Source organism: Poecilia reticulata, linkage group LG7, assembly GCF_000633615.1.
Source record: "Poecilia reticulata strain Guanapo linkage group LG7, Guppy_female_1.0+MT, whole genome shotgun sequence".
Taxonomy (NCBI): domain Eukaryota; kingdom Metazoa; phylum Chordata; class Actinopteri; order Cyprinodontiformes; family Poeciliidae; genus Poecilia; species Poecilia reticulata.
The window spans coordinates 3823789-3847803 of NC_024337.1; the positions used below are offsets into that span (position 1 = coordinate 3823789).

The following is a 24015-nucleotide window of genomic DNA, read 5'->3' on the forward strand; positions in this document are numbered from 1 at the left end:
ATATATATATATATACTACTTACATAAATTATTGTGGTGATATTTATTGTTCATTTAAATGCATCAAATACAATAGAATGTGAATTGGTTCATTCTAATCTTAAAAGTCTTTTTTTTCATTAGCTGTAAACAGAAAATAATCATAAAGCTGTGAGTAAATGTCACTGACACTGGAGGAAAAGTCAAATCCAGCTGTCTGCAGAATTCAACTAGTCCAAAACATCACATGCCTACCCCGCTCCATGTATAAAAGATAACAACACTGGTACTGTCAAGGTCCTTCTGACCAGAGTGGATTTTCCAGCAGCTGCACTTTTGTGGTGCATTCAAGTACATCAACACTGGATTGTCTAAATATCAAAGCAACAAATAGTATTTTATTCTTTCTACCCTTTGGCTGTAAACCTCTGAACTCATCTGTTTGCTTTAGAGCTCAGAATATTCTGATTTAGAATATCTGAAAGCCACTTGATTTCCACTGGAACACTGAAAAGTTTAAAACCTCACAGATTTATTTGATTTATACTGTTTTATCAAATTTAAATCATGGAGCAAATTTTAATATCAAGGAAAGATAAAATGAATGAATACAAGAGGCATCAGGCATCTGTGAAAAAGTAATTATTCCCATTTGTTAAATTCTGTATTAATATTTCTATTAAGGTTTCCTTCAATGTCAATTGTCACAGCCAGCGCAAATTACTGCTTCATCTATGGAATCAAGAATTCATTAAACAAGAACCTGTCATGACACGAAGCAGGCTAAAATGTCTCAGAAATCATGCCCCAATCAAAAGAATGATATAGAACAAATGAGTCATTGACATCTATCTGCCAAGATTTAGCTGTCAACTTTGAATTTTGTCAAGTGAGTCATTATCCACAAATGGTGGTTAAGGCTTCACCACCATAACGCTCCATAACCTAATCAACAACTCTGACAGTGCTACGCTAACACAATATGGAGAAAAGAAAATGATTCTCATCATTGTCCACAACAGTCAACATGGTGGTGGATGTTTGATGGGTCTGGGGCTGAATTTAAAAAGAATTGTTTTGGAGAGCCCTTGTCAAAGAGCAGAAGTCTGCTTGAAAAGCTGTGGCATGACCTGAAGCAGGTCATTCATGCTTGAACACCTTCCAATGTATTATGACAAACAGTTACCTTCAAGATGTAATAACCATTTATTAGATTTAGGGCCCAATTATCTATACACATGTAACTTAGATAGCTTCTTTTCTTTAATAAATAAAATAATTACTTTAAATCTGTATTTTATTCATTCTGGTTACCTTTGTCTATTATTAAAATAGGTTTGATGTTTAAATAAAATTATTAAATGCAACTAAAAAGCTAAACGTATTTATTTCCATTTAGAAATAGACTTGGAATCGAATTGAATTGAGTGAAATAAATTTTTTCCCGCTATCTGTTCTGGTGTCTACCAGGCGGTGGCAGCACTGAGCTGAACCCTAGTTTGCCAGCTGTCAGTGAACTGCAGAACAAGCAGCGTTAGCGCAATGAACCGCAATGGCGGTCAGATTCCAAGCAGGCGATCCTTTCAGAGGAAAACTTGGATTTCTTTTTCTTCTCCTTCATGCCTGTCTGAGTACTGGTGAAGAACTTAAGTGGGATGAAAATGGCTACGTCCTCTACTGCCCCTGCATGGGTAACTCTTTATTCACAGCCTCATAACTGTTTTCTGCTGCTGAAATTGAACTTTTCATATTCAGAAGTTCAGAGGTTGGAACCATAGGGGTGTAAAAGTTTGGTTAGTGATTCTAGAAGCTGTGTCTTCATCCAGTGGTTTCTAAATACCTCCAGTCTGGACGCGTTTCCAGGACCCGGCTAAAAGCTGTTCGCAATGATGGAGGAATGACGGGTTATGTTGAGCAGCGGCTGCTTGGAGCTGAGAAACCTCCTGCTCTTCTCCTTCAGGTCGCTTCGGGAACCAGGCGGACCACTTCCTGGGATCTCTCGCCTTCGCCAAGATGTTGAACCGAACCTTAGCGGTCCCTCCCTGGATAGTGTACCGCCACCACACCCCGCCTTACACCAATGTAAGAACTCCTGGAGTGTTACACCTTGGATTAGGGAAGAACAAACTTCCTGTTCAAAGGTCAAGTAAGGCTTCTAGAGCAGATCAAAAGTCTTCTCCCTTCTGAGCTTTTGCATCCAGATCACTTTATTTCTAAAGCTTGACTACCTGCCTTAATAAAATTCTTCTTACACATAAAAATAAAAAAAATTGTTCTGTAATTTCAGAGACAACTCCAACTACTTTCATACGTTTTGTGTGAAATGGGCTCAACTGATTGGAAATGAGCTCCATCTTAAACTACAGACCAAATGAAATCTTCAATCATGGTATCAGTAGATGTGCAGCTTGTTGTCATTCTTTAATTTCATTCTCAAAAATCCTTTCAATCCATGTTAATGCAAAGCCTCTCATATACTGGTCACATAGCTTAAGTGATGATGGCTTTAGTCTAACTTTAATCTCATCCAGTCAACTATTTTAAAAATATTTTTAGGTTCAATTGTGATTTCTTTTGTAAGTCTGGGCAATATGGCTCAAAAATAAAATTTCTCTAAAATCTCTGATGGGACCAAAGTCATGCCATGCGGCTAAAATATAAAGTCTGAAGTGGCGTAATGCTCCTTTTCCCTTTTCTCCTTTTCATCAGGTTCATGTTCCATACCGGGAGTTCTTCCAGCTGGGGGCGCTCTCTGCCTACCACCGTGTGGTCAGCTTGGAGGACTTCATGGAGGAGCTCGCTCCCAAATACTGGCCCCGAGGCCAGAGGAAGGCCTACTGCTTTGAGACCGCAGCACAGCGGAGCGCAGACAAGAAGACGTGCCCTATGAAGGTCAGAGGTCATGGATACTGAATCCCAGCTGATAGATTGATCTATAATCCATCACAGAACAGGTACATTTATACAGAGAGTAAATTCAAAACAAGAGGACTGTGTTTGCTACTTTTGTGACTTCTGTAGCTGAGCTGCATTTATTTTGGTGTATCATAGTAACTGGGGCACATAAGCACAATGCACATTTTTATTATATGTTTATAAAAGCATATATAATTTTCCTTTCAGCCCACAATATCCAATGCTTTGTGTTGGTTTGCCACAAAAAGTCCCTGTAAAACACTGGAATGTTTGAAAAGGCTCCGCCTCCTGCTGTGTCGGCATCAGTATCGACCAATGTTAGTCATTTTCTAACATATCAGTCTTGGTCCAGTAATTAAAATTGGGCTGGTATGAACAACCTGTTTAATTCCACCTTGTTGCATTACTGGCAATGCTAAAACACAAACTATAAAGTCTTAAAAAAGGCAAACATAAGAATAAAAATCCAATCTTTTTTTTTTTGCTTCAGCTGTTTCATCCTAATTAAAGCGTCCAAAATTTTTTTTATCCTTTATCCATGACTTGTGACTTTATTCGCTGAAGTTGTTAGCCTGTCTGACGGTAGAAACAGGAAGTGCTTACAGAGATCCTGTGAATAAAAAGACATACGACTTCAGCCTCCCTGTGTTCACATACTCTGTTGCCTTTGTGCATATAACCGTTTCACCAGAGACTCTTTAACCCGTCTTTGCTATGATTGTTATTAGTGTATTAAAACACAACCTAACAAATAAACAATGCACAAATAAAGCCTGCATTGTCGTATAAGCCTATCAGGCTTATACGACATTAGGGTTACTGGTATCGACCCAAATGTCCATTTGGGTGCCTCCCTAGTAAACCCTGGACTCACGCTTCTGCTCCGTTTCCAGGACGGAAATCCTTTCGGGCCGTTCTGGGACTACGTGGGCGTGGAGTTTGACCAGTCCATCCTGTTCGGAGGGATTTCCTTCAGCGCTTATCACCAACCTCAGTGGATCAAGAAGTAAGAGCTTTGTTGTACACGAGGACAAAATCATCGGTAGTGTATTAGAGCCGCTCCGGATCAATCTAATCGTTAGTTTTAGCTACATGCATTTTGATTTCCCCGTGTTGGAACAGGTTCCCGGCCTCTGAGCACCCGGTCCTGGCGCTGCCCGGCGCGCCGGCCCAGTTCCCAGTGGTGGAGGAGCACGTGGGTCTGCAGCGCTACGTGGTGTGGTCAGCCAACATGGTGAAGGAAGGAGAGGAGCACATTGCTGCCCTGCTGGTCAGACCGTATGTGGGCATCCACCTGAGGATCGGCATCGACTGGGTCAGATGATGGGAGAGGTTCTGTAGATCAGGCTTACAGTTCATACATATTGGTAACAGTGGAGGAGAGAATGTGATGAAGGAAAATATAGACGTATGCACATGGTTTCCTGATATATCGCAGGCCTAATATCTGTCAGACCCGCAGCAGGTCCCGTTCTGAACCTGGCCTCTTCCTGCTTCTCCTCCAGCAAAACGCCTGCCGGCTGCTGGAGAGCGGCGACACAGGGCCTCACTTCATGGCGTCGCCACAGTGCGTTGGCTACAATCGCCAGACGGCCCCGCCCCTTCCCATGAGCGCCTGCCTGCCCAACCTGAAGGAGATCAGCCGGACCGTGCAGCGCTGGGTGAGGAAGACCGCTGCTCGCTCCGTCTACATCGCCACCGACTCCGAGTCCCACAGCAGAGACATTGAGAAGCTCTTTAAGGGCAAGGTGGGTGGTCAAGCAGCAGTTGTTAGTAGCTCTGCTCCTCTTTAAATATCTGTCTGTTTGTACAGAAGCCAAGCAGAGACACAAAGTCGGGATGCGATTGGTGGGGCATCCATGATCCTCCTCTTCCACCTCTCTTTGATTTGGGGTTGTAGTTCAAGAATTACTTGAGTTTGAGACGCTAATCAGCTGTTCGATTGTAAAAAACAATCCCTCGTTTCCACGGTTTTGCATCAAAACTGGCCAAAAATGAGGGGGAAAAAAATCCTTCCAGCTGCACATTCAGCATCTCAACTAGGAAGTGAAGAAATCAGAACCGACTTAAAACAGCTAGTGGAACTTCCTGCTGCATGATTAATTCTAAAGCTCATAACAATAAGCAATGCAAAAATGTATCCTACAGTAACATTGAACCGGTCCCATGCAAAATAAACGATTTATTGATGCTAATCTAAATATTCCACAAAAGTTGTCAAGACTGGGGTTGGGTGATGCCAACTCCCACCAGCAGGTGGCAGTCATACTTCTACACTATTGACTTAGCCTTACTTCATATCACTTTCAGCGATGTTGCAAGAAACAAAAACTGAGCTTTTTAAGTTCACAAAAGAATAAAAATGTGTGTGTGCAATCTGCTTATTTTTTTTCTTCTTCCATTTGTAGATTTTGGAAAGGATTTGATAAGAAAAAAATATTGCAAATATTTTTAAAGTAGTACCACAAAAATCAGTGAAACTTAAATTATACTTAAACCCTGGAAGGATTCAGTCTCCTCCATATTTGTAGTCTTTTCTTGGATGCTCTGACATCATTGTCAGTTTGTCTTTCAGCGCCAGCCTGGCTTTAGTCCCTCCTGCTCTTAACATCAGCTCTCTCTGGGGTTCTCTGCAGGTGAAGGTGGTGAGCCTGCAGCCGGACTTGGCCCAAACTGACCTGTACATCTTGGGACAGGCGGACCACTTCATTGGGAACTGCGTCTCCTCCTTCTCTGCATTCGTGAAGAGAGAACGAGACGTCCGCGGCCTGTCCTCCTCTTTCTTTGGTTTTGAGATGCCGACCAACACAAAGAACGAACCCAAACAAGAACTCTGAGCTGGGGACACGTTCAATGGAATAGTAAGACGGATCATGAGGATGTTTTATGTGAAGTGACTCGGAGAGGCAGATCCGGTTTTACTCTGAGCTAAAATGAGGAAGAAAGGCTGGGAATTGGAGCTGCTTCCCTGGGAACTGTTTGACATGTTTTCCAGCTCTGACTGAACCTTTTCACCATGTTTCTGCTGCTGCTCATTTATTTTTAACACATCTTAGAGGCTTAGTGAACCTCTGTCCATGATGATCGTCTGCTTTTTATGCAGAGAAAAGCGGGATTAACCAGGACCAAGCACTACTTGGAACGCTGAGGACAGCATCCTTCAAGACTCATTCAAGTTTTGAGTTCACACCATTATGAAAAGAATTTGTAATTAACCTTTTTCAATCAATAAATCAGTATTCTAAGAATGTTTTTTTCATCACATTCATTTAAAGCTCAAAGTTCAGTTTCATCAGCTGATTTCCTGAGACGAAACCAAGAAGATTTTACCAACGTTTCAAACAAGCGCCTCAATTTTCCCGACTCATGTATCTAAAGAAAAACCATTCCAGTCACATGTTTTTCAAAGAGACTGTCAAATTTTATTTAATAAGTAGATCCCATCAGCTGATAAGGTTTTAGCTGCTGAAAGTTAATGGCCAGCATATTGGTTATGTAGCATTAGCTCTAGAAAAATCAGTTCTACATCCATTTGCATGCGTAGGGAGAGTTAAAATAATGGAAGCGAGCCAAAGCTAAACCCCAGAAGAAAGCCCCAGGGCCCTATTCTTCAAAACAAATAAGGTCAAATATTTGTGCATGCCAAGATATTAAAGGTTTTAGAAAAGAAAAAAAAATGTCAAACAGCCCAGCAATATCCCAACAGTCCTAACAAAACAAAAACATGCTAGCTGATCACCAGCATGTTGAAGCTATATCCATTTATCAAATCAATGATCAGGAATTCCTCACTTTAAAAGCAAATATCCATTGCAATGTACTTTTCCCTCTTGAAATAAAAGCTAAATAAAAAAAAGCTTATCTGTAGTTAGTGTCATTCAGAATTAGAAATCTGACCAATAATTCTACCCCATATTAAAGAGTTGTCACCCTTTAATATGGGGAAGCTGACTAACCTTTGACCCATCCTTTTAAGCATCTTTGAAACAATGGGAGGGGCTACTTTAATCTCATTTAATCTAATCTCACTTTTTAGTTTGTAGAAAACATGAATTAATTTCAAGGCCTGACATCTTGGTGAAAATATTTATTGGATGCAAATATAAAATGCACAGATTCCTTAGTCAATCACACAGACAACAGAGCCTGGGTATGGGGCGGCTTTCACATTGTAACAGGTCTTCCACCTAAAGGGCGGGAAGGAAAAACCAGTCATTTCTATGTAGCCCAATGGGCAGAAGCGCTCAACATCCAGAAAACAGAAGTTAATCAATAATCAATCAATCTAAAGAAGTCCCTGAAAAGGCTACCAGACCGTTTCCTCAGTCCTTGTAGTCAAAGCTAGTTACCATTCCGACAGTTTTTAATACACCAATACGAAATAGTTTGGCATTTAAAACCAGGAGTGCATCAATTGTAGTTTTCTGGCCAATCGCGATCTTTAAAAAGTCTGATTTGCTGATGCTGATTTGGCTGACTCCAAATTTTTTTCTCTGAAAAGTTGCTAAAATATCGGGTAACACTTTATTTGAAGGGGTGTGAATAAGACGGACATGACACTGTCAAACATGACATAACACCTGTCATGAACATAAAGAAGTCTTTATGAATGTTTATGATAGTTGTCATGAAGTGTCATTCGGCAAATAATGACATTTTTAATGCAAAGTTGCTCTAAAAGTCCATTAAAAATGCCAACTTTGCATTAAATTATAATTTATAAAATAATGCAAAGTTGGCACTTTTAATGCAAGAAGCTCAGACATCCAGGAGGGACTAGATGGAATTGCCGCTTCACAGTGAGGGAAACCAGCTGAGGTGGCTCGGTAATTGTTTAGGAGGCCTCCCTGGTGAAGGAGGAGACCCAGAGGAAGACCCAGGACCTTGGGGAGAATGAACGCTGGGTCTCTCTGCCCCCAAGAACACATCCCAGAGGAACTATGCTGATATTAAGTAGGTTAAATAAATCTTACACATCCTCTAGAAACGTTTCTGCATGATTGTCCTTCAAAACTTCTTCTTAGTTTCATAAAGCTCTTTAAACATACTACCATAACTCATTCTTAATTCACTTTAAAATAATAATAAAAAAGATGACCTACCTGTCAGTTCTGGTGTTGTATTTGAGAATGTGGCGGAGATCCTCCTTCCCTTTGCCCGCCAGCACATAGATTATCTCGTTAATGGCGACGCATTTCACCATTAAAGCCAATGGCATTGATTCACAAGGAAACCAGTAGTTATTCCTGATGTTGTACCGTTCCACAGATTCTATAAAGCCTTTAGGAAAAAGAAACCGAAGCATTACAATGTTTCTCCTCCAGATGGTATCGCAGCCGAGTCAAAGTTACCTTCGTGACCTTTGCCTCCGATGGCATAGATCCAATTCCCAACCCATACCAGCCCATGGTTCTTCCTGGGCCTGTACATAGGGTGCAACTCCATCCACCTGAACAGTTCAATAGTGAAAGCAGCGAAATACGTCTTTTGTTTCGTTTCCACACCAGTTTTTGAAGTGGTACAACTTGCTGCGAGGTCACTTCGTGAGAACTCCAGCTGATGCAGCGATTTTATATGGCTGAGATTTTAAACATCCAATCCTAAAATGATCAGTGTTTACTTTTAAAGCAGGAAAAATAAATAAATGCTTAGCTCGTCACGAAGTTCCCATTATGCTGTGTTGGTTGTGTGACTCACTGTCTGGTGCTGGGGTTGTACACCTCAAAGGTGTTGATAATCTTGAAGCTGGTGTCCATCCATCCTCCTCCACAAACGTAAATGAGTCCGTTGACTTCCACCGACCCATGGCAGCAGCGGGGGCTCAACAAGCTCGTTTCAACTTCCCATGAGTTAGTGTTTATGTGGAAGGATGTAAAGAGGCTCGCAGTGGAGCGATCTGGAGATGAGTGCAGAGAGAATGTGGACGGTATGTCATAAAGATAAGTCATCATGATCCTAAATATGAAAAATGACTCAGCGTATCCTGTTTTTCAGTCTTATCTACCGTTTTTCAGTACATTACCATTTTGGCCCATACTGACCATGTAACATTCCACCTGAAGCATAGATCTTTCCCTGAAAGACGCAGGCAGCCAGCTTGTTTCGGGGCCAGGGCAGGTCTATCCTGGAGTGCATCGTCTCAAGCAGAATATCGTAGCAGTCCACGCGCTTTTCAAGACCCTGGCAGGTGGAGCCTCCCAGTATGTAGACCTCGTGATTCCAGTACACGGATGTGGCATTCCAGCGTTTCTCTAAGGAGCAGGGGATGGCTGTCCACTTGGAATCCTATTTGGAAAAAAATTACACACCGATGCGCAAAAAAAAAAAAAGACTGGATCATCATAGGCAAAATGTTTGGGTGTCAGAAAATCCAAATAGGAAAAAGCTACTTTCCAAATTCTACCTGAGGGTTGAAGTAGCGGCAGGGATCAGGCTGCAAGTGTCCAAACAGAGCAATTTTGGGGGGGTTTCTTAGCTGAGCCCTCAAATTCACCGTCACGTTCCTGCGCTCCCTCCAGGAGTAAATGGCATCTTGAAGAAAAAGCACTGGCCACTGAGAAGTAGCTCCGTTCTACCAGGTGTTTTCCAATTGCTGCTGCTGCTAGTTTGTAGGGTGACCTTGATAACTTTAGGAATTCCAACACACAGCTGAAAGTCACAGCAACATTATCAAACCGCTTACACACATTCAGTACCAACTGTGTACTGAATGTGGGTACACATGGATAGGCCCTCTACTTACCAGTGACCATGCTGAGGCAATGTGGACTGTCTGCAATCAAGGGCTCAGGCTGCACAGTTTGGGACAGGAAGTCTTTGGAGAGCAGAGGAAAGTGAACGCAGCTCAACACCTCCACCAAGTGCTGTTGTCTGTTAGGCAGGTCGTGGTTCAACCAGCGCAAGGCTGCGCCGTAGATCTGAAAACCACACAATCGAAACGGAAGGATCTCTCACTACCGCAGTTTTTAGTTTTTAGCTGGTATCTGGTGTCTTTAGCTACACCAGATACCAGAGATATCTGGTGCATGTCTGGATATACATGTATATTTATATCCTTTTAACTTCAATCTGAGAGGTAACAGTGTCATCCATTGCTCAATTACACAAGTCTGCTTTCCTGATCTCACGATGACCCACCGACTATTCAAGGATTCTTACCTGCAGTATGTATATGAAAAAATGCAAACAAGTCACATCTTACATTCTTTACTCAGATTAGTTGCTTGACGGAAGTGTGTATTGATCTTTGCATAATTTTGCCTATAAAAAAAAGTTACATAAACCTTGGTCACTTTTGGGGGAAATTTTCATTAATTTCTTTTCTTAAAGGGACACCATTGTGTATTTTCCAGCCACATATTGCCGTTTTACAGTAAAAATCAAGTAACTACATTTCCTACAGCTGTTATGAAAATACTGTATATGTCAAACATGCGATTCCTTGAAATTGTGCCACTGTCTCTTTAAGAAACTTTAGCTTTTTCTGACACTCTGCCTTCAGGAAGTCATCACAACATCTCTCCTCCATTAACCCTTTATCAACGTTTCTACCAGCGTTTCACTGAGAAGTAGCTCAGTTCTACCAGGTGTTTTCCAATTGCTGCTGCTGCTGCTAGTTTGTAGGAGCTGACTGGAGGGTTTGTGTGGGAGAGCCTTTGGTGGAAGGTTGAAAACCGCAGCTTCAAGGAGGCTAAATGGTTGCCAGAGTGTAAAAAAAAAAAAATCTCAAATATGCATTAAAAAACTCTACGGGTTTGTTTTTGATGAGAGAATAACGAGATGTAAAACTCAAAATATTCAACTTTACATAATACTGCCCCTTTAATCAAACTTAAAGGATGTACCTGCTCCTCAGAGACACGAAGTCTGTCATTCCTAAGTATGCTTGTGAGGCAGGTGACATGAAGTTGCAGGAAGTCCGTCAACATGCTTGATTCTCTGAAGTGCCTGAGGAGAACCCCTTCAGCTTTCACCTTCAGTCCCTCGCAATTCAAAGAGTGTGCCAAGGCCCACATGCCTGCAGGAACACACCTCTGAGTGAGCCCACTCACAGCAGCAGGCCTGTATTCGAGTGCCTTGTTCTTACCGAAGCAGTTTGTAATGTCAATCCTTTTTTGCAGAAACTTCTCGCACATCACCGTCACGGGCTCAATCAGATACTGACTGGCTGCATGCAGTAGCGACTGGACGTTTCCGTTGTTTAGCTCGATTCTAAAAATCGAGAGAGAAACTTAAACTCATTCATATAATTTAAAGCGTGACGCAACCAGATGTCTGCCTGGTTTGTATTTACTTTGCTGTGTAAATGTAGTTGATCAGCATCTCAACAATTTCAGGCTCCACTTCGTGTAGGCTCACCTCAGGAGACTCAGACTCCATCAAGTTCCCTGGAACGATGGCAGACGGGTAAACACGACAGAAAAACAGATATGCAACATGCAGGGTCACTCCTCAAATCAATTACTTCGATCATTTCCAGTCTGTGAATTCCAGAATGGCCACAACATTAAAGGATGCCATAAGTAGATGCAATAAGTCTGAAACTTTCTCACTACCGAGTATTATACAGTAGTGATTAATACTACAAGCGATAGTATTATAATATTAATGAGGAATACAGTAAGAGATATTCTAAGAGTCAGTCATGCCCCCATCCGGACTGGAAGCTCTCTTTATGTCTTTTTTAAACACCTCAGAGTGGCCAGCTTTCTATTATTCTTCTCAATTTGATAAAGTAGAAAATCCCACACTTCCAATATCTGTGCCCTTTTTTCAGCCATTACAACCGTTTAATCCATTGTTAACATGTTGTAGCGCGTTTTTCTGTGCCGCCTTTAGATTCTCGTTTCACTTTGGCTTCAATTTTTGATTCGATTCATCAGAATAGGATATGCGTGGCAGTGATGTAGGGGTAAAGCGCGCAACTTATGAAAGGTTGCTTCAATCCTTCGAGTTCGAACCCGTTCATTTCTGCCTCTTGTCTTCCATCTCTCACAGATACATCTCTATGAATAAAAGCCACTAGAGCTGAAAAAAAACCTAATAAAATAAATTGTTAGTTTCAGCTCTAGACAGGAAGCTAGTCAAGTTCATGTGTGTGGAGGTAAACAAGTGAAAACTTTGGGCAATCTTGTGAAGCTTTGAAGGATAAGGTTGCAAACAGCCTATAGTCCACATGTCCTGCACTTACCAGTGAACATAAGGCGAAAGTATTCACTTCCAGCCGCCAAAACTAGTCGGTGGACAGGAAAGCGCCTCCCTTGAACCACCAGAGTAACATCAGACAGTTCACCCTGCAGGAAGAAGACAAATAAGCATGTGCAAAGTTGATTTCGTCCCAGCACCAGATGCATGCGTTAATCCTGACCAATTTTCTCATCTTATCCATGGATTTGACTAGACAAGTCAGCTGGTTGAGTGCGGCTTCATGGCGACAAGTGCTCACGGTCTTTTTGGAGGTTGACGCCTCCATTTTAGAGGCCATCTACGAGGTCGATTATCTTCTGACCTATAAAAACCAGCAACAAACGACCAGACAAATGCAAAATTTAATCCATGCCAGTTATTGATGAATATAGATTTGTTTTGTCCACAGTAAGCATAGATCATCAAAATATATCATCATGAAGGTGAAGTCTTTATAGTCTCTATAAAGCCAACTGCATAAATGTAATTTTTAAAATCAGTAGTATTAATAATTTCTGAAGCAATTAACTTGCCACAGCGTGCCTGTCAGTTGGAACCCAGCTTTGTTCTGGTGCTGAAAATCAGCAACAATGCTAAAGTGAAATAAAAAGCAGTCAAGAGCATGTGGAGTATAATTATTATATTATATTGAGTAATATGGACCAACTACATTCAGTAAGCAAACATTAGTGTATAAGGTAAAATGAGCCAAAATGCTATGGTTAGCTTTAATGCTGTCAGGAGCATGTGAGGCATTAACAGCAGGTTGACTTGCATTCACTTTCTCCATTCAGTATGATAAACATGGAAGAAAAATGAGCTAAAATGCTTGTTTTAGGTAAGCCTAATGTTAGCATGAGGGCTTTAGCCAGCATGTAGAGTGACTCTACCAGTAGGATCTGAGTTAACACCAACATGATGACAAACACTAATATACTCCATTTAGATGCAGGTTAAAAAGGAATCTAGCAGAAATTGTTATTACACCCCAATTTCTTGTTTAATTTCTATAAAATATGGCTTAAATTAAAGGTGAAAATTGCTGATGGGTTTTAAAACATGAAAAGTATATTCTCCATGCGTGTAAATCTATAAAAAGGTTGGTTTCTGTTAGTCAAGATGCTAAGCAAATTTCTCTTTTATGGACAATTATTTTTGCATAATTGCCACTGGAGGAGCCAAAGTTTCTTCAGATAGAAATGGTCAAAATGTTTGTTGGACCTTACCTGATTATCCAGGTGTGGATAAAAAAATAATAATACACCGGATGTTGACGCCCCTTTTGTAGCAAAGACGCTTGCAGCTCGACTTACCGTAAACACCCGAAGAGATGCGCAGCCATTTGCGGTTGATTTATCCAGGCTTCAGAGGGAATTGTCTCTGGCAGGTCTCACTTGATTGCAATGGAACTTCTGGACTGAACAACGCTACTCACCGGTAAATTCTTAACCCGACAGTCCGTGGGTTTCATTGTTCGTTTTTAATCCCAGGTGTCCGTCTTTCAGAGTGTTAGCCAGGCAATGCTATCATCCTGGTAGCCGAGGTTACCCTCAGTGTGTTTGGCGTTGCTAGGCCGGTGTTGTGCTCCCTCTCCCCGGGTTGTATCTCACCTAAGCTAGCGTTAGCTGAGCTGCTACACCGACCGCTTGTTTTAGACGTTAATTTTACGTGTAATAACTGTTTTGTGAGAAGAGGCTGACTAACAAACTGCTCCCGGTGGCTGTCATTCATTGCTGCTTCGGTTAGTTCACTTAATTCAGTTAGCTAATTTAGGGTTGTGGCTTCGGACGGCATTAACCGCTAGTACTACTTACTACAGAGGTAATAAATGTATGAATAGCTTAGTTCAAACCCTGTTATTCTGTTATTTACTAATCAGTTTGTAAAAGTCTTCTTAGATGTAGCCTTGTTAACCATTCTTAACATGTTTATTGAAAAAAAATTGCAAAAATATTTTATTTGTCTTTCTCAGTTTATTCACTGGCATTTTCAAGGTCTTTCATAGTCTCATAGCTGACATTTTCTGAGGAATGTTTCTTTCGTTATTAAGTATTTCGTTATTCAGGCAAACATAGGATGTGAAACTCGAGGGATGAACCCAGTTGTGTCGAAACAATACAGTTGTATACATTACAATGTAGATACACTACTTATCTACATTGTTTCAAGCAGCCTGTCAGACAATTTATCATAGAGGCACTGATCAGGCCTCTCCTGGTCGATACTGATTTCCATTTTTCATTCAAGTCCAAACCTTCGATTCCATTTTGTTTTGTTTTGTTTTCCCAAGTACTATCACATGTAAAACAGAAAGACATGCAGCATGATCCTTGATATAGGTAGTAGTTTGGAATCCAGCAGAATACAAAGGAATTAACCGCCCATAAATTTTGGGCCTCTCTTTCTTGCACAGTGGTCTTGATTCAGCCACATGGTTGAATCAAGAAAATGGATCAGGAAATGGATCAATGTCTTGATCTGTGATCAGGACATTGATCATTCATCAGTGTCCTAATGTGCTTTGTCTTACTGTGGATGTACTCTGCTTCAGCTGTTACTGGTAGAGAGCAGAATTTCTGTTCCCATAAATTATAGACCTGAACCAGCAAAGCAGCCCCACGCTCCCCAACTACTACCACTGATATTTAATTGTAGGCGTGATCTTCTTTTATGAAGTGCTGGGTTAGTTTTAAACCAAGTAGCGGTGCACCGATTGGGTTATTGATCACCAATCTTTAAAACACCTGACCTGCCTATTCCAATTTTGGCCAAGATGTTGCTGAATTGGCAACGGTGGGGCAACTATCGTTAACCGCCAATGTGCAGACATGACGTAGTGGTTGGGTCTGTCAGTCAAAGTTGCTGATTTTAGACCTTTGCATAGGCAGATTAGATCAGTGGAAAAAATCGGCTTCACATATAACCATCAGTCAAACACTGATCTTACAAAATTAAGGAAATTGGGCCGGTTTATTGGTGCACCAAATATTATGGCTTTTAAAAGAAGTTCTAGCCAGGACTCGTTAGTCGTCAGAATATTTTATCTTGGGGATCATTAAGATGGATTTTTTTTCTTTTTGCCAAAAGTGAGGTCAGCCTTTGTAATTTTTTGGTCCTGATGGTTTGAGGCTTGGAACTTTTTTGTGGGTGTCATGGACATTTACTCATGCACCAAATTCTAAAATGATGATGTTCTGTATCTTCTCTATGTGTGGTTAGAAGCTCTAATTCAAGATAGCTGCACCCTACAAAATGACTTTTGTAGCCCTTTGTTTAAGGCCAGGAAAGAGGCTTACACAAGTTGACTTCTTAAATATTAGCAAAAACAGCACATGCTTCCTCTGAAAATGGTCAGGCACTGTACTATACTGAAAATGAGGAGAAAACAACCAAAGTTCTAAGAAATCTTTACGAAAACGGTGAGTGTTATTGAGACAAATGACTCCCTGTGTCTGCCCCAGATTCTTTAGATGCCGCCGTCTTTTTCGGTGAAGCCTTTCTGAAGCTGCGACGAGGACACAACGTGCCAAGAGGTGAGGACCGGCCACTGCTTCCCAACATGTCCAAGACCAAGAGCTCCGAGACAGTCAAGGTGGTGGTCCGCTGTCGCCCCATGAATGACAAAGAGAAGGCCTCTAAGTTTGAACTAATGGTTTCCGTTGATGTCAAACTGGGTCAGATTATGGTCAGGAACCCGCGGGAAGCCAGCGAACACCCTAAAGTCTTTACTTTTGATTCAGTTTATGACAGTAACTCGAAACAAATAGATCTGTATGACGAAACCTTCCGGCCACTGGTCGATTCTGTTCTCCTTGGCTTCAATGGGACCATTTTTGCTTACGGCCAAACGGGGACGGGAAAGACGTACACAATGGAGGGAGTGAGAAATGATCCAGAGAGGAGAGGGGTGATCCCCAACTCCTTTGAGCACATCTTCACGCACATTTCACGCTCCCAGAACCAGCAGTACCTTGTGAGAGCGTCATATCTGGAAATTTACCAAGAGGAGATCCGGGACCTGCTCTCCAAAGACCAATCCCACCGCCTGGAGCTCCGGGAGCGGCCCGACACGGGCGTGTACGTGAAGGACCTTTCGTCGTTTGTCACCAAGAGCGCGCGGGAGATCGAACACGTGATGAATGTGGGCAACCAGAACCGTTCGGTTGGTGCCACGAACATGAACGAGCACAGCTCGCGCTCTCATGCGATCTTTGTCATCACGGTGGAGTGCAGCGAGTTGGGCTTGGATGGAGAGAACCACATCAGAGTGGGCAAGCTGAATCTGGTGGATTTGGCTGGAAGCGAAAGGCAGACAAAGACCGGTGCTCAAGGCGAGAGACTGAAAGAAGCCACCAAGATTAACTTGTCGCTTTCCGCCCTGGGAAACGTCATATCGGCTCTGGTGGACGGCAGGAGCAGCCACATCCCCTACCGTGATTCCAAACTCACCCGCCTGCTGCAGGACTCCCTGGGGGGAAACGCCCGCACTGTGATGGTCGCCAACATCGGCCCGGCGTCCTACAACGTTGAAGAGACCCTGACCACGCTGCGCTACGCCAACCGGGCCAAGAACATCAAGAATAAGCCGCACATCAACGAGGACCCAAAAGACGCCCTGCTCAGGGAGTTCCAGGAGGAGATTGCCCGGCTGAAGGAGCAGCTAGAGAAGCGCGTGGGGAAGAAGAAAAAAAGGAGGCAGAGGAGGAGGGGAGGGGAAGGAAGCGACGGAGAAGACCTGGAGGACGGAGAGACGGAGGACGACGAAGAAGAAGGAAGCGGTGACTACTGGAGAGAGCAGCAGGAAAAGCTGGAGCGGGAGAAGAAGGCCGTCCTGGAGGACCACAGTCTGGTGGCCGAGGAGAAGGATCGGCTGCTCAGGGAAAAGGAGAGGAAAATGGAAGACTTGAAGAAAGAAAGAGAAGTCGGTGAAATGCTTGCAGCAAAAGTTAAGGTAAGCAAAAAAAAAAAAAACTTCTTTCCAGAGGTTTTGTTCTCACCGGCACGTTGTATTTTCCGATTTGATTTTGATTCTTTTAAACTTTGTGTATCACTCAGGCGATGGAGAGCAAGCTTCTTGTAGGCGGGAAAAATATTGTTGATCACACCAATGAGCAGCAGAGGATGCTGGAGCTGAGGAGACAGGAGATTGCTGAACAGGTGAGCTCTGAGTCCAAACAAAGTCTGCTAACTAAACGGGAGTTTTTACTGGAATGACGGAGGAACACTGGCACATTTCACACCAACCGTGTTTCTACATGTTTTGAATTATTCCATGATTTATGGTGGTTGCTTTTCTGACCTAAAACATTTGAAAACCATAATGAAGAAGAGTTCGAAAGAAACAAAATAAAAACATGCTCACAGTTTGCTATTCATCTGTAGGAGCTGGTAAGTAAAATTCAAATTGGAGCATCTGCCTCAGGAACAGTACCCAAGTTCCTCATGATAAAAACAAGAAAATAAAGATTAAAACAGGGCAACGTAGAGACGGAGTATGAAGTGCTTTGGAGTCCTCTGGACTTGATGCATGTTGTGGTAGGTCTGCCTGATGCTTGACCACACCGGATTGTCTTCTGAGGCCATGTCAGGAAGCCGTAGCTTTCAATGTTTGCTTCCAGAAACGGAGAGAGAGAGAGATGCAGCAGCAGATGGAGAGTCGTGATGAAGAGACTCTGGAGCTGAAGGAGACCTACAGCTCCCTGCAGCAGGAAGTCGACATCAAGACCAAGAAGCTGAAAAAGGTGATGGCTGATTTTTATTTTTTTAATTCTTGGACAGATCAAACTTGCTTTGTAGTGTTAAAATAAATCAGCATAACATAAAAAATAATCTGTTTTATGATAAATCAGGATTGCGGATTTACTGACTTGTTTCTTCCAAGTAATGATTCATGTGCAGAATGCTACTGGCCGTTAAGTTCAGTACTGAGATCTTTTGTGCTTTTCGGTCAAACTAACCTTTTTTTCTCGATCTTGTGTCCTGCAGCTGTTTTCCAAGCTGCAGGCGGTGAAGGCAGAAATTCAGGACATCCAGGAGGAGCACATCAAGGAGCGGCAGGAACACGAACAGACCCAGAACGAGCTCACCAGAGAACTCAAACTCAAGTACGGAACACATTTCCACCCTCAGTACCCGTCTGTCTACAGCTTCATTTTAGGCTTTTAAGATGTTCTATGAGGGAGTTTTATTTTTACCATGAATGATTTCATGAGACACAAATGTAATTATTTCTAAAAATTAAAATGTGGATTTTGTGGTTCAAAATGTTTTTATTTATTTATTTATTTATTTATTTATTTATTTATTTATTTATTTATTTTTATATATAGTTCAACCTGAACTTTTTTTCTACAAGAAGTCTGAATGTTTGTCTTTCAGACATCTGATTATTGAAAACTTCATTCCTTTGGAGGAGAAGAACAAAATCCTCAACAGGGCTTTCTTCGACGATGAGGAAGAGTGCTGGAAGATGAAGGCCATCACTCGCATTGAGGAGTAAGCTCAAAAACATTCTGAAGTTGGGTCAATCCTTCATAAACTTGGGGAAATCTCAACTTACCTAAAAWCACCTTTAATTTATACATTTCTTATTTGCACGTCTAAAGCAATGAGCTGCTTTTCCGGTGCAAATGTGAGCTTTTAAATTAGTTTGAACAGGTGACCTTTGACCTTCAGGTATCTGGGGATGGTTCCCAAGGATGAACCAGACTCGTAGAGTTCCATAATTCTCATGCTGATATCTTAGCTAATTTCTCAAGTAAGTTATGTATTTTATGTGCTGCCTTAAAATGCATCCATTTAGAAAGAAAGTTTATCCCGTTATGCATTGTCTGTATCTGGTTTTAACTGACCACGGAGCTGTGCTGCAGTGTGACCTGTGGTGTTCTCCGTCTTYCTGCTCCAGCGACCATCAGATGATGTCCCGGCCCCCATCTGCTGTGGGCTACAGGAGGCCCCTCAGTCACCATGCCCACATCGCCATGAGGATGAAGCCTGACATGAGATACAAAGTGAGCTGCTTTTCTCTTTGTTTCGGAACAAACGTCAGAGTGCAGAACAATGATGATTGTCTTTTCAAGTCRTTGGTGTGAAAGTCCAGTTCAGGTCTTTTATGGTTTCATCATGTCGAGTCTATAAAGTTATTACATTTCGATACGAGGCTGACTCCACTCTTAAGTTAACTTGACTGCATTGTTTGGTAACTGGGATGAAACTGGAATGGATTGAAAAATGTCAGGGTTAGACATGAATGCAGTTACTAAAATGAATAGAAGTCGATACAAAGTCCTTTTATGGGCACCAATGCAATTGTGTGTGCGTGTGTGTGTGTGTGTGCGTGCGTGTGTGTGTGTGTGTGTGTGCGTGTGTGTGTGCGTGTACTTGTATATGCTGCACATAAAGGACCACTTTCATAATTTCACCAACAAGGTCCTCACTTTTTTCAGGTCTACTGCACTCTACTAGTTACGGTTAAAGGTATGGTTTTGGTTAGGGTTTGGAATAGACTAGTAATGGTTAGATTTGGGCTCAGGGTTAGGTTATAGAAACGAATGGAAGTCGGTGTAAACTGTTTGTGAAGATAGAACAACGTGTGTGTGTCTGTGTGTGTGTGTGTGTGTGTGTTGTGGGCTCTGTCAGGCTGAAAACATCCTGTTGCTGGACATGGACCTGCCTTCTCGAACCACTAAGGAGTACCAGGAGCCAGTCATCGCTCCAAAGGTGGCAGCAGCCCTGGAGGACGCTCTAAGAGACGAGGATGAGATCCAAGTAGACGCTTCAGGCTTCCACAGCAGCTCGGGACCAACACCGCCTGCCAGTGCCAGCAGCAGCCTTAGGAAACCAAAGTCTGGGTAAGAAAACCCTCTGCCACATTCAGCTGTTTGGTAGGAGAGTTATTTGTCGTGTAGCAGTCGTCTTCCACTGCTTCCTGTCTTTCAGTCGACCCAGAACAAGCAAGAAGTCGAGCACGCCGACCTCTCCGTTCAGCCCTTGCAGTCCAGCATCCCCTCTCTATCCACAATCCCGTGGCCTGGTGCCCAAGTGACGCCTTCTTCCRTTGCCGTCACCAACCTCTTTGTGCACCTCCCCACTTTAAGACTCTTAGAGGATTGGGTTTGTTTGGTCAGGAGCCAAAGGAACCTTTAAGACCACCGCTGCTCTAGTTTCAGCTGTCACCACATCACTGCTAACAGCTGCCATGCATGAACCCCCAAATCATACTCCACTGAGACTGCCTCTGCCACATCTGACTCTTTGTCTTAAACATCACTAAGTTCTTAATATGAAGATTGCCTGCAGGGTTTAGTCCGTGTCTGCCTATTTCTCTCTTTACATTAACTCGTCACATCGTGGTAAACTTCATGCGTGTGATTTTTATTTATTTGATTGTATCTGACGGTGAGAGAGTAGAAGACACGACCGTTGCTGTAATCAATAAATGCTGTCCTTCCTGCGGCCCGGCAGAAGGAGGCAGGAAAGGATAGAAGCATCCCAGCAGGTGGGTAACCCACCACTAAAGACACATCAGGGTTCCAAGGTGCCTTAAACCTGCAATCCTCAACGTCCTCATTTAAATCCTGCAGGCATGTCGTCTCCTTCATTTATTCACTCATTTACTACATCATGGGGATGGGCAGTGGGGAGGGGAAGCACTGCTTGGATGGAGGTGTTTAGAATCCAGCCTTCTCTTGGGTTGCTTGGTAGACGAAGAGCAACACAGTCATGGTTAATAAAAATTCACCCTTTTTCAAATGGAAAGTCCTGTGTAACAGAACATGCTTAGGAAATTAATTCCTAAAAGCTCTTAAAATGAAGTAGAACCAATAGGTCTCAAAAGATTCTACCTTCAGGTAAATCACATTAAGGTCTGGACTTTGTTGCTCATGACCGACTTTGGGCACTGCCCTAGGTAGACTGGCATGTATGAAGGGAAAGGAACAAAGTAAACTAGGAAGGGGTTTGCGTCTGAACTCATGCAAAACCTTTTTTTTGTTTTGTTTTTTTCATTATTGCTCCAGTTTTTGGGGGTCATTGTCCTGTTGGTGTACTGAGGAGTTCATGGTGTTCTGATCAGCCTCCTCTACCATGTTTGACGATTGGTACAACCTTTCTCCCCCCTCATCTATGAGAGACAGGTTCACATTTTCAGAGCTTCCATATACAAACAGCTTGAAAAGGGGGTGAACTTTAACCTTTCCATGACCATGTATTCACTCTGTGAGTTCTTTATGCCTCATCTGTCTGTCTTTTGAATGAGATCCCAGCAGCTTCCCTCCCCCTGCCACCACAGCCGGACTAAATGTAGACTTGCCACAGAAATCGGTCGAAACACTTGAACTTGCAGGATGCTCGATCTCTCTGCTACTTTGTTACTGTGATGCGTGCGCCGTTTACTTGCTGCTACTGTGGAAGGGTCTCCAGCCCACTGTGATGTTTAAACAAGCCTGGGTCAACTTGCAAACTGCATCCCTTCACACCGATGTTTTCCTCCCGATGGTTTCTCCCAGTAGCTGGAACCGTTCTTGCTGTTTGACCCAGGCCTGCCATTCATTTAGATATTTAACATTATAGACTTGTTGCTAGGCAATCTTTAGTCACTTTTGAACATGTAAAGAAGAAAAAAAAATAGGTTACCATATTAAAAGAAAAAGTACTTATAACTTATTGAAATCTTTCCTTTTTTTATATGCAGATGTAGATTTAATTTTTATATGCTTTTTTTCTGTGAAATACTTTTATTTTTTTGAGCTCTGTAATTTAAGGTTAAAAGATTTATTTTTAGCGTCTTACATGCAGTATGTGTATTTTCTATTCACCGTGGCTGTTTTTTTTGTGTGTGTGCTTGAACAGATCATTTTCCCACATGGTTGAGATTAAAGTGTGTAAGTGCAGAAAAATGCTGGATTCGTGTCACAACCAAGTATTTACTGCTTACAGCTGTTGAGTCAATTTACCAAATGGGTAACACTTTATTTGAAGGGGGGTGAATAAGACTGTCATGACCCTGTCATAAACATGTCATAACACATGTCATGAACATGAATAAGCCTTCATGAATATTTATGACTGTCATAAACATGTCATAACACCCGTCATGAACATGAATAAGCCTTCATGAATATTTATGACTGTCGTCATAAAGTGTCATTTGGTAAATTATGACACTTTTAATACAAAGTTGACATTATTCAAAATGTCTTTGTTATGACAACTTGACATTAACCAAGAAATCATTATTGTTTAAACTTTACCTTTAATAACATAAAGTTACCTATTTTTAAAGTGCAATCAGTAATACTTTTATAACAAATTTATATCAGTAATGATTTCTTGGTTAATGTCAAGTTGTCATAACAAAGACATTTTGAATAATGTCAACTTTGTATTAAAAGTGTCATAATTTACCAAATGACACTTTATGACGACAGTCATAAATATTCATGAAGGCTTATTCATGTTCATGACAGGTGTTATATCATGTTTATGACAGTGTCATGTCAGTCTTATTCACAGCCCTTCAAATAAAGTGTTATCACCAAATGCATATCCTTTCAGATCGAAACCGATTGATGTAACTAACATTGCAGCTCCGTAGACGTGTTGCATGATCTTAGCATGCTTGAGTAACACATTTAGCTTTGCTATTATTTATCAATCACAGGAATCTGGCAAGCCCAGTGTTATTGTCTTTATTTATTGTTCAGTGATTTGTTTTACTGAACAAGCCGCAGCACTGGATCAGAAACTTTACACTTGTGTGACCAACTTTTATGCGCTGTTATTTTCAAGCCAAATGTCTTTTTTTTTTTGTTCAGTATCTTTACATTATTAAAGAAATTTTAGTCAAATACATGCTGGTATGTCTTTATTTAAAAGAAGTATTGTCTAGGAAGATGCTACGTTGTTGATTTTTAGCAGAAGTTTCTGTTAGTGGTGCAACAATTGCTTTTTTCTGGCTAATCATCTTTAAAAAGCCTGACATGCCAATTCAAATTTTGACCAATACTGATCTTTTTTATTATTTTACCTGGTCTGTGGGTGTGTCTATCAGCCCCCCCTCATGGCAGACCAAAAGGGGACAGTGACTGATTTAAAACGTTCGTGGGGATTGATATCAGTGGATAAGATTGGTTCTCATGTACAGTTGTAATAAATTAGAAAACATGTTCCGATGAGTCTCGTTTGTCTAGTAACTTTTGAAAATAACCTTTCAGCAGGTATCAAACATACTTTTCATTTGGCCCACATTTCTATTTTTTTTGTTGGTCTGACTCTAATTTGAAGTATGTTTTCATTAACTGTAAGTGGAAAATCATAATTAACTGAAATAAAGGCTTTCAAACATTCATCTGTGTGTATTTAATCTATAAAATGTGTTCAAAGTCAAAAATACTTTATTGATCCAAAAGGGAAATTAAATGTTGAAAGCCATATTGTAACTCAATTCAAATTTTTCAAAGAGTCATCACTTAGTGATAAAGTTTCTAATGTAAATGGGCTTCTTAATAATTTTCTAATTTATTGAAAGGGTCTGTGAGTATCAGCCAATGTTCCAAAATTAAAGAAATCGGTGCAGATTTATTGTCCAATCCATTTATCGGTGCACCTCTACTTTCTATAGGTAGTCACTGCTTTACTTGTAAAAGCTGTTTGAAATGTCAACTGGTTCACAACATGGTGTTCAGAATGTTAAGCAGTTTTTGATAAGCTTAAGGATTTCTAGATTATCAGGAAAACGTGTTTCTATAGGTAGTGAACAGGATAGTGAATAATGTAACACTTAAAGTGCAGCTAAACCCCCTTGCGAAAGCAAAACCACGCCCCCAAATCCTTCTGTAAACTTTTTTTCTCTCCAAAAATAAAATCAAACAGCGACAAGTCTAGCAACTATTTTTGTTATTGGAGACGACATGTGAAAGCACCAATCACTGCTGC

General features: G+C 41.6%; 3 protein-coding genes across 6 annotated transcripts; 2 read left to right on the top strand and 1 right to left on the bottom strand.

Moving 5' to 3' along the window:
* The first annotated feature begins 1492 nt into the window (after nt 1-1492).
* pofut1 (protein O-fucosyltransferase 1) lies at nt 1493-6143 on the top strand. The gene is made up of 7 exons (XM_008412853.2): nt 1493-1670; nt 1940-2061; nt 2689-2871; nt 3789-3901; nt 4018-4210; nt 4401-4643; nt 5532-6143. The coding sequence occupies exons 1-7, from the start codon at nt 1532-1534 to the stop codon at nt 5730-5732; spliced, it is 1194 nt and encodes a 397-aa protein (XP_008411075.1). The 5' UTR covers nt 1493-1531; the 3' UTR covers nt 5733-6143.
* An 824-nt stretch (nt 6144-6967) lies between these two features.
* Nucleotides 6968-13478, bottom strand: LOC103466933 (kelch-like protein 7). 4 transcript variants are annotated; one of them, XM_008412859.2, is made up of 13 exons: nt 13395-13478; nt 12263-12403; nt 12086-12188; nt 11189-11282; nt 10982-11106; nt 10740-10912; nt 9638-9812; nt 9299-9426; nt 8937-9180; nt 8593-8791; nt 8247-8344; nt 7998-8175; nt 6968-7082 (listed from the first exon to the last, which is right to left on the bottom strand). In XM_008412859.2, the coding sequence occupies exons 2-13, from the start codon at nt 12377-12379 to the stop codon at nt 7016-7018; spliced, it is 1701 nt and encodes a 566-aa protein (XP_008411081.1). In that variant the 5' UTR covers nt 12380-12403; nt 13395-13478; the 3' UTR covers nt 6968-7015. The 4 variants fall into 4 exon arrangements, with proteins under 4 accessions (XP_008411081.1, XP_008411082.1, XP_008411083.1 ...); XM_008412860.1 differs by lacking the exon at nt 13395-13478 and adding an exon at nt 13308-13328; XM_008412861.2 differs by lacking the exon at nt 6968-7082 and having other exon boundaries at nt 8033-8175; nt 8247-8354.
* kif3b (kinesin family member 3B) lies at nt 13429-21706 on the top strand. The gene is made up of 9 exons (XM_008412854.2): nt 13429-13518; nt 15543-17032; nt 17137-17238; nt 17700-17822; nt 18067-18185; nt 18460-18576; nt 18986-19091; nt 19720-19931; nt 20020-21706. The coding sequence occupies exons 2-9, from the start codon at nt 15641-15643 to the stop codon at nt 20123-20125; spliced, it is 2277 nt and encodes a 758-aa protein (XP_008411076.1). The 5' UTR covers nt 13429-13518; nt 15543-15640; the 3' UTR covers nt 20126-21706.
* Nucleotides 21707-24015: the final 2309 nt, after the last annotated feature.

Bases quoted from the DNA above. Each gene is read 5' to 3' on its own strand.
- LOC103466933 (XM_008412859.2), bottom strand. From the start codon at position 12,379: ATGGCCTCTAAAATGGAGGCGTCAACCTCCAAAAAGACCGTGAGCACT. The intron at 8,176-8,246 runs GTAACTTTGACT...TTTTTCCTAAAG, and splicing joins CGGAGGCAAAGGTCACGAAG to GCTTTATAGAATCTGTGGAA. The intron at 7,083-7,997 runs GTAGGTCATCTT...CCCGCCCTTTAG, and splicing joins TACAACACCAGAACTGACAG to GTGGAAGACCTGTTACAATG.
- kif3b (XM_008412854.2), top strand. From the start codon at position 15,641: ATGTCCAAGACCAAGAGCTCCGAGACAGTCAAGGTGGTGGTCCGCTGT. The intron at 19,092-19,719 runs GTGAGCTGCTTT...GGGCTCTGTCAG, and splicing joins AGCCTGACATGAGATACAAA to GCTGAAAACATCCTGTTGCT. The intron at 19,932-20,019 runs GTAAGAAAACCC...CCTGTCTTTCAG, and splicing joins CTTAGGAAACCAAAGTCTGG to TCGACCCAGAACAAGCAAGA.
- pofut1 (XM_008412853.2), top strand. From the start codon at position 1,532: ATGGCGGTCAGATTCCAAGCAGGCGATCCTTTCAGAGGAAAACTTGGA. The intron at 2,872-3,788 runs GTCAGAGGTCAT...CTCCGTTTCCAG, and splicing joins AGAAGACGTGCCCTATGAAG to GACGGAAATCCTTTCGGGCC. The intron at 3,902-4,017 runs GTAAGAGCTTTG...GTGTTGGAACAG, and splicing joins CAACCTCAGTGGATCAAGAA to GTTCCCGGCCTCTGAGCACC.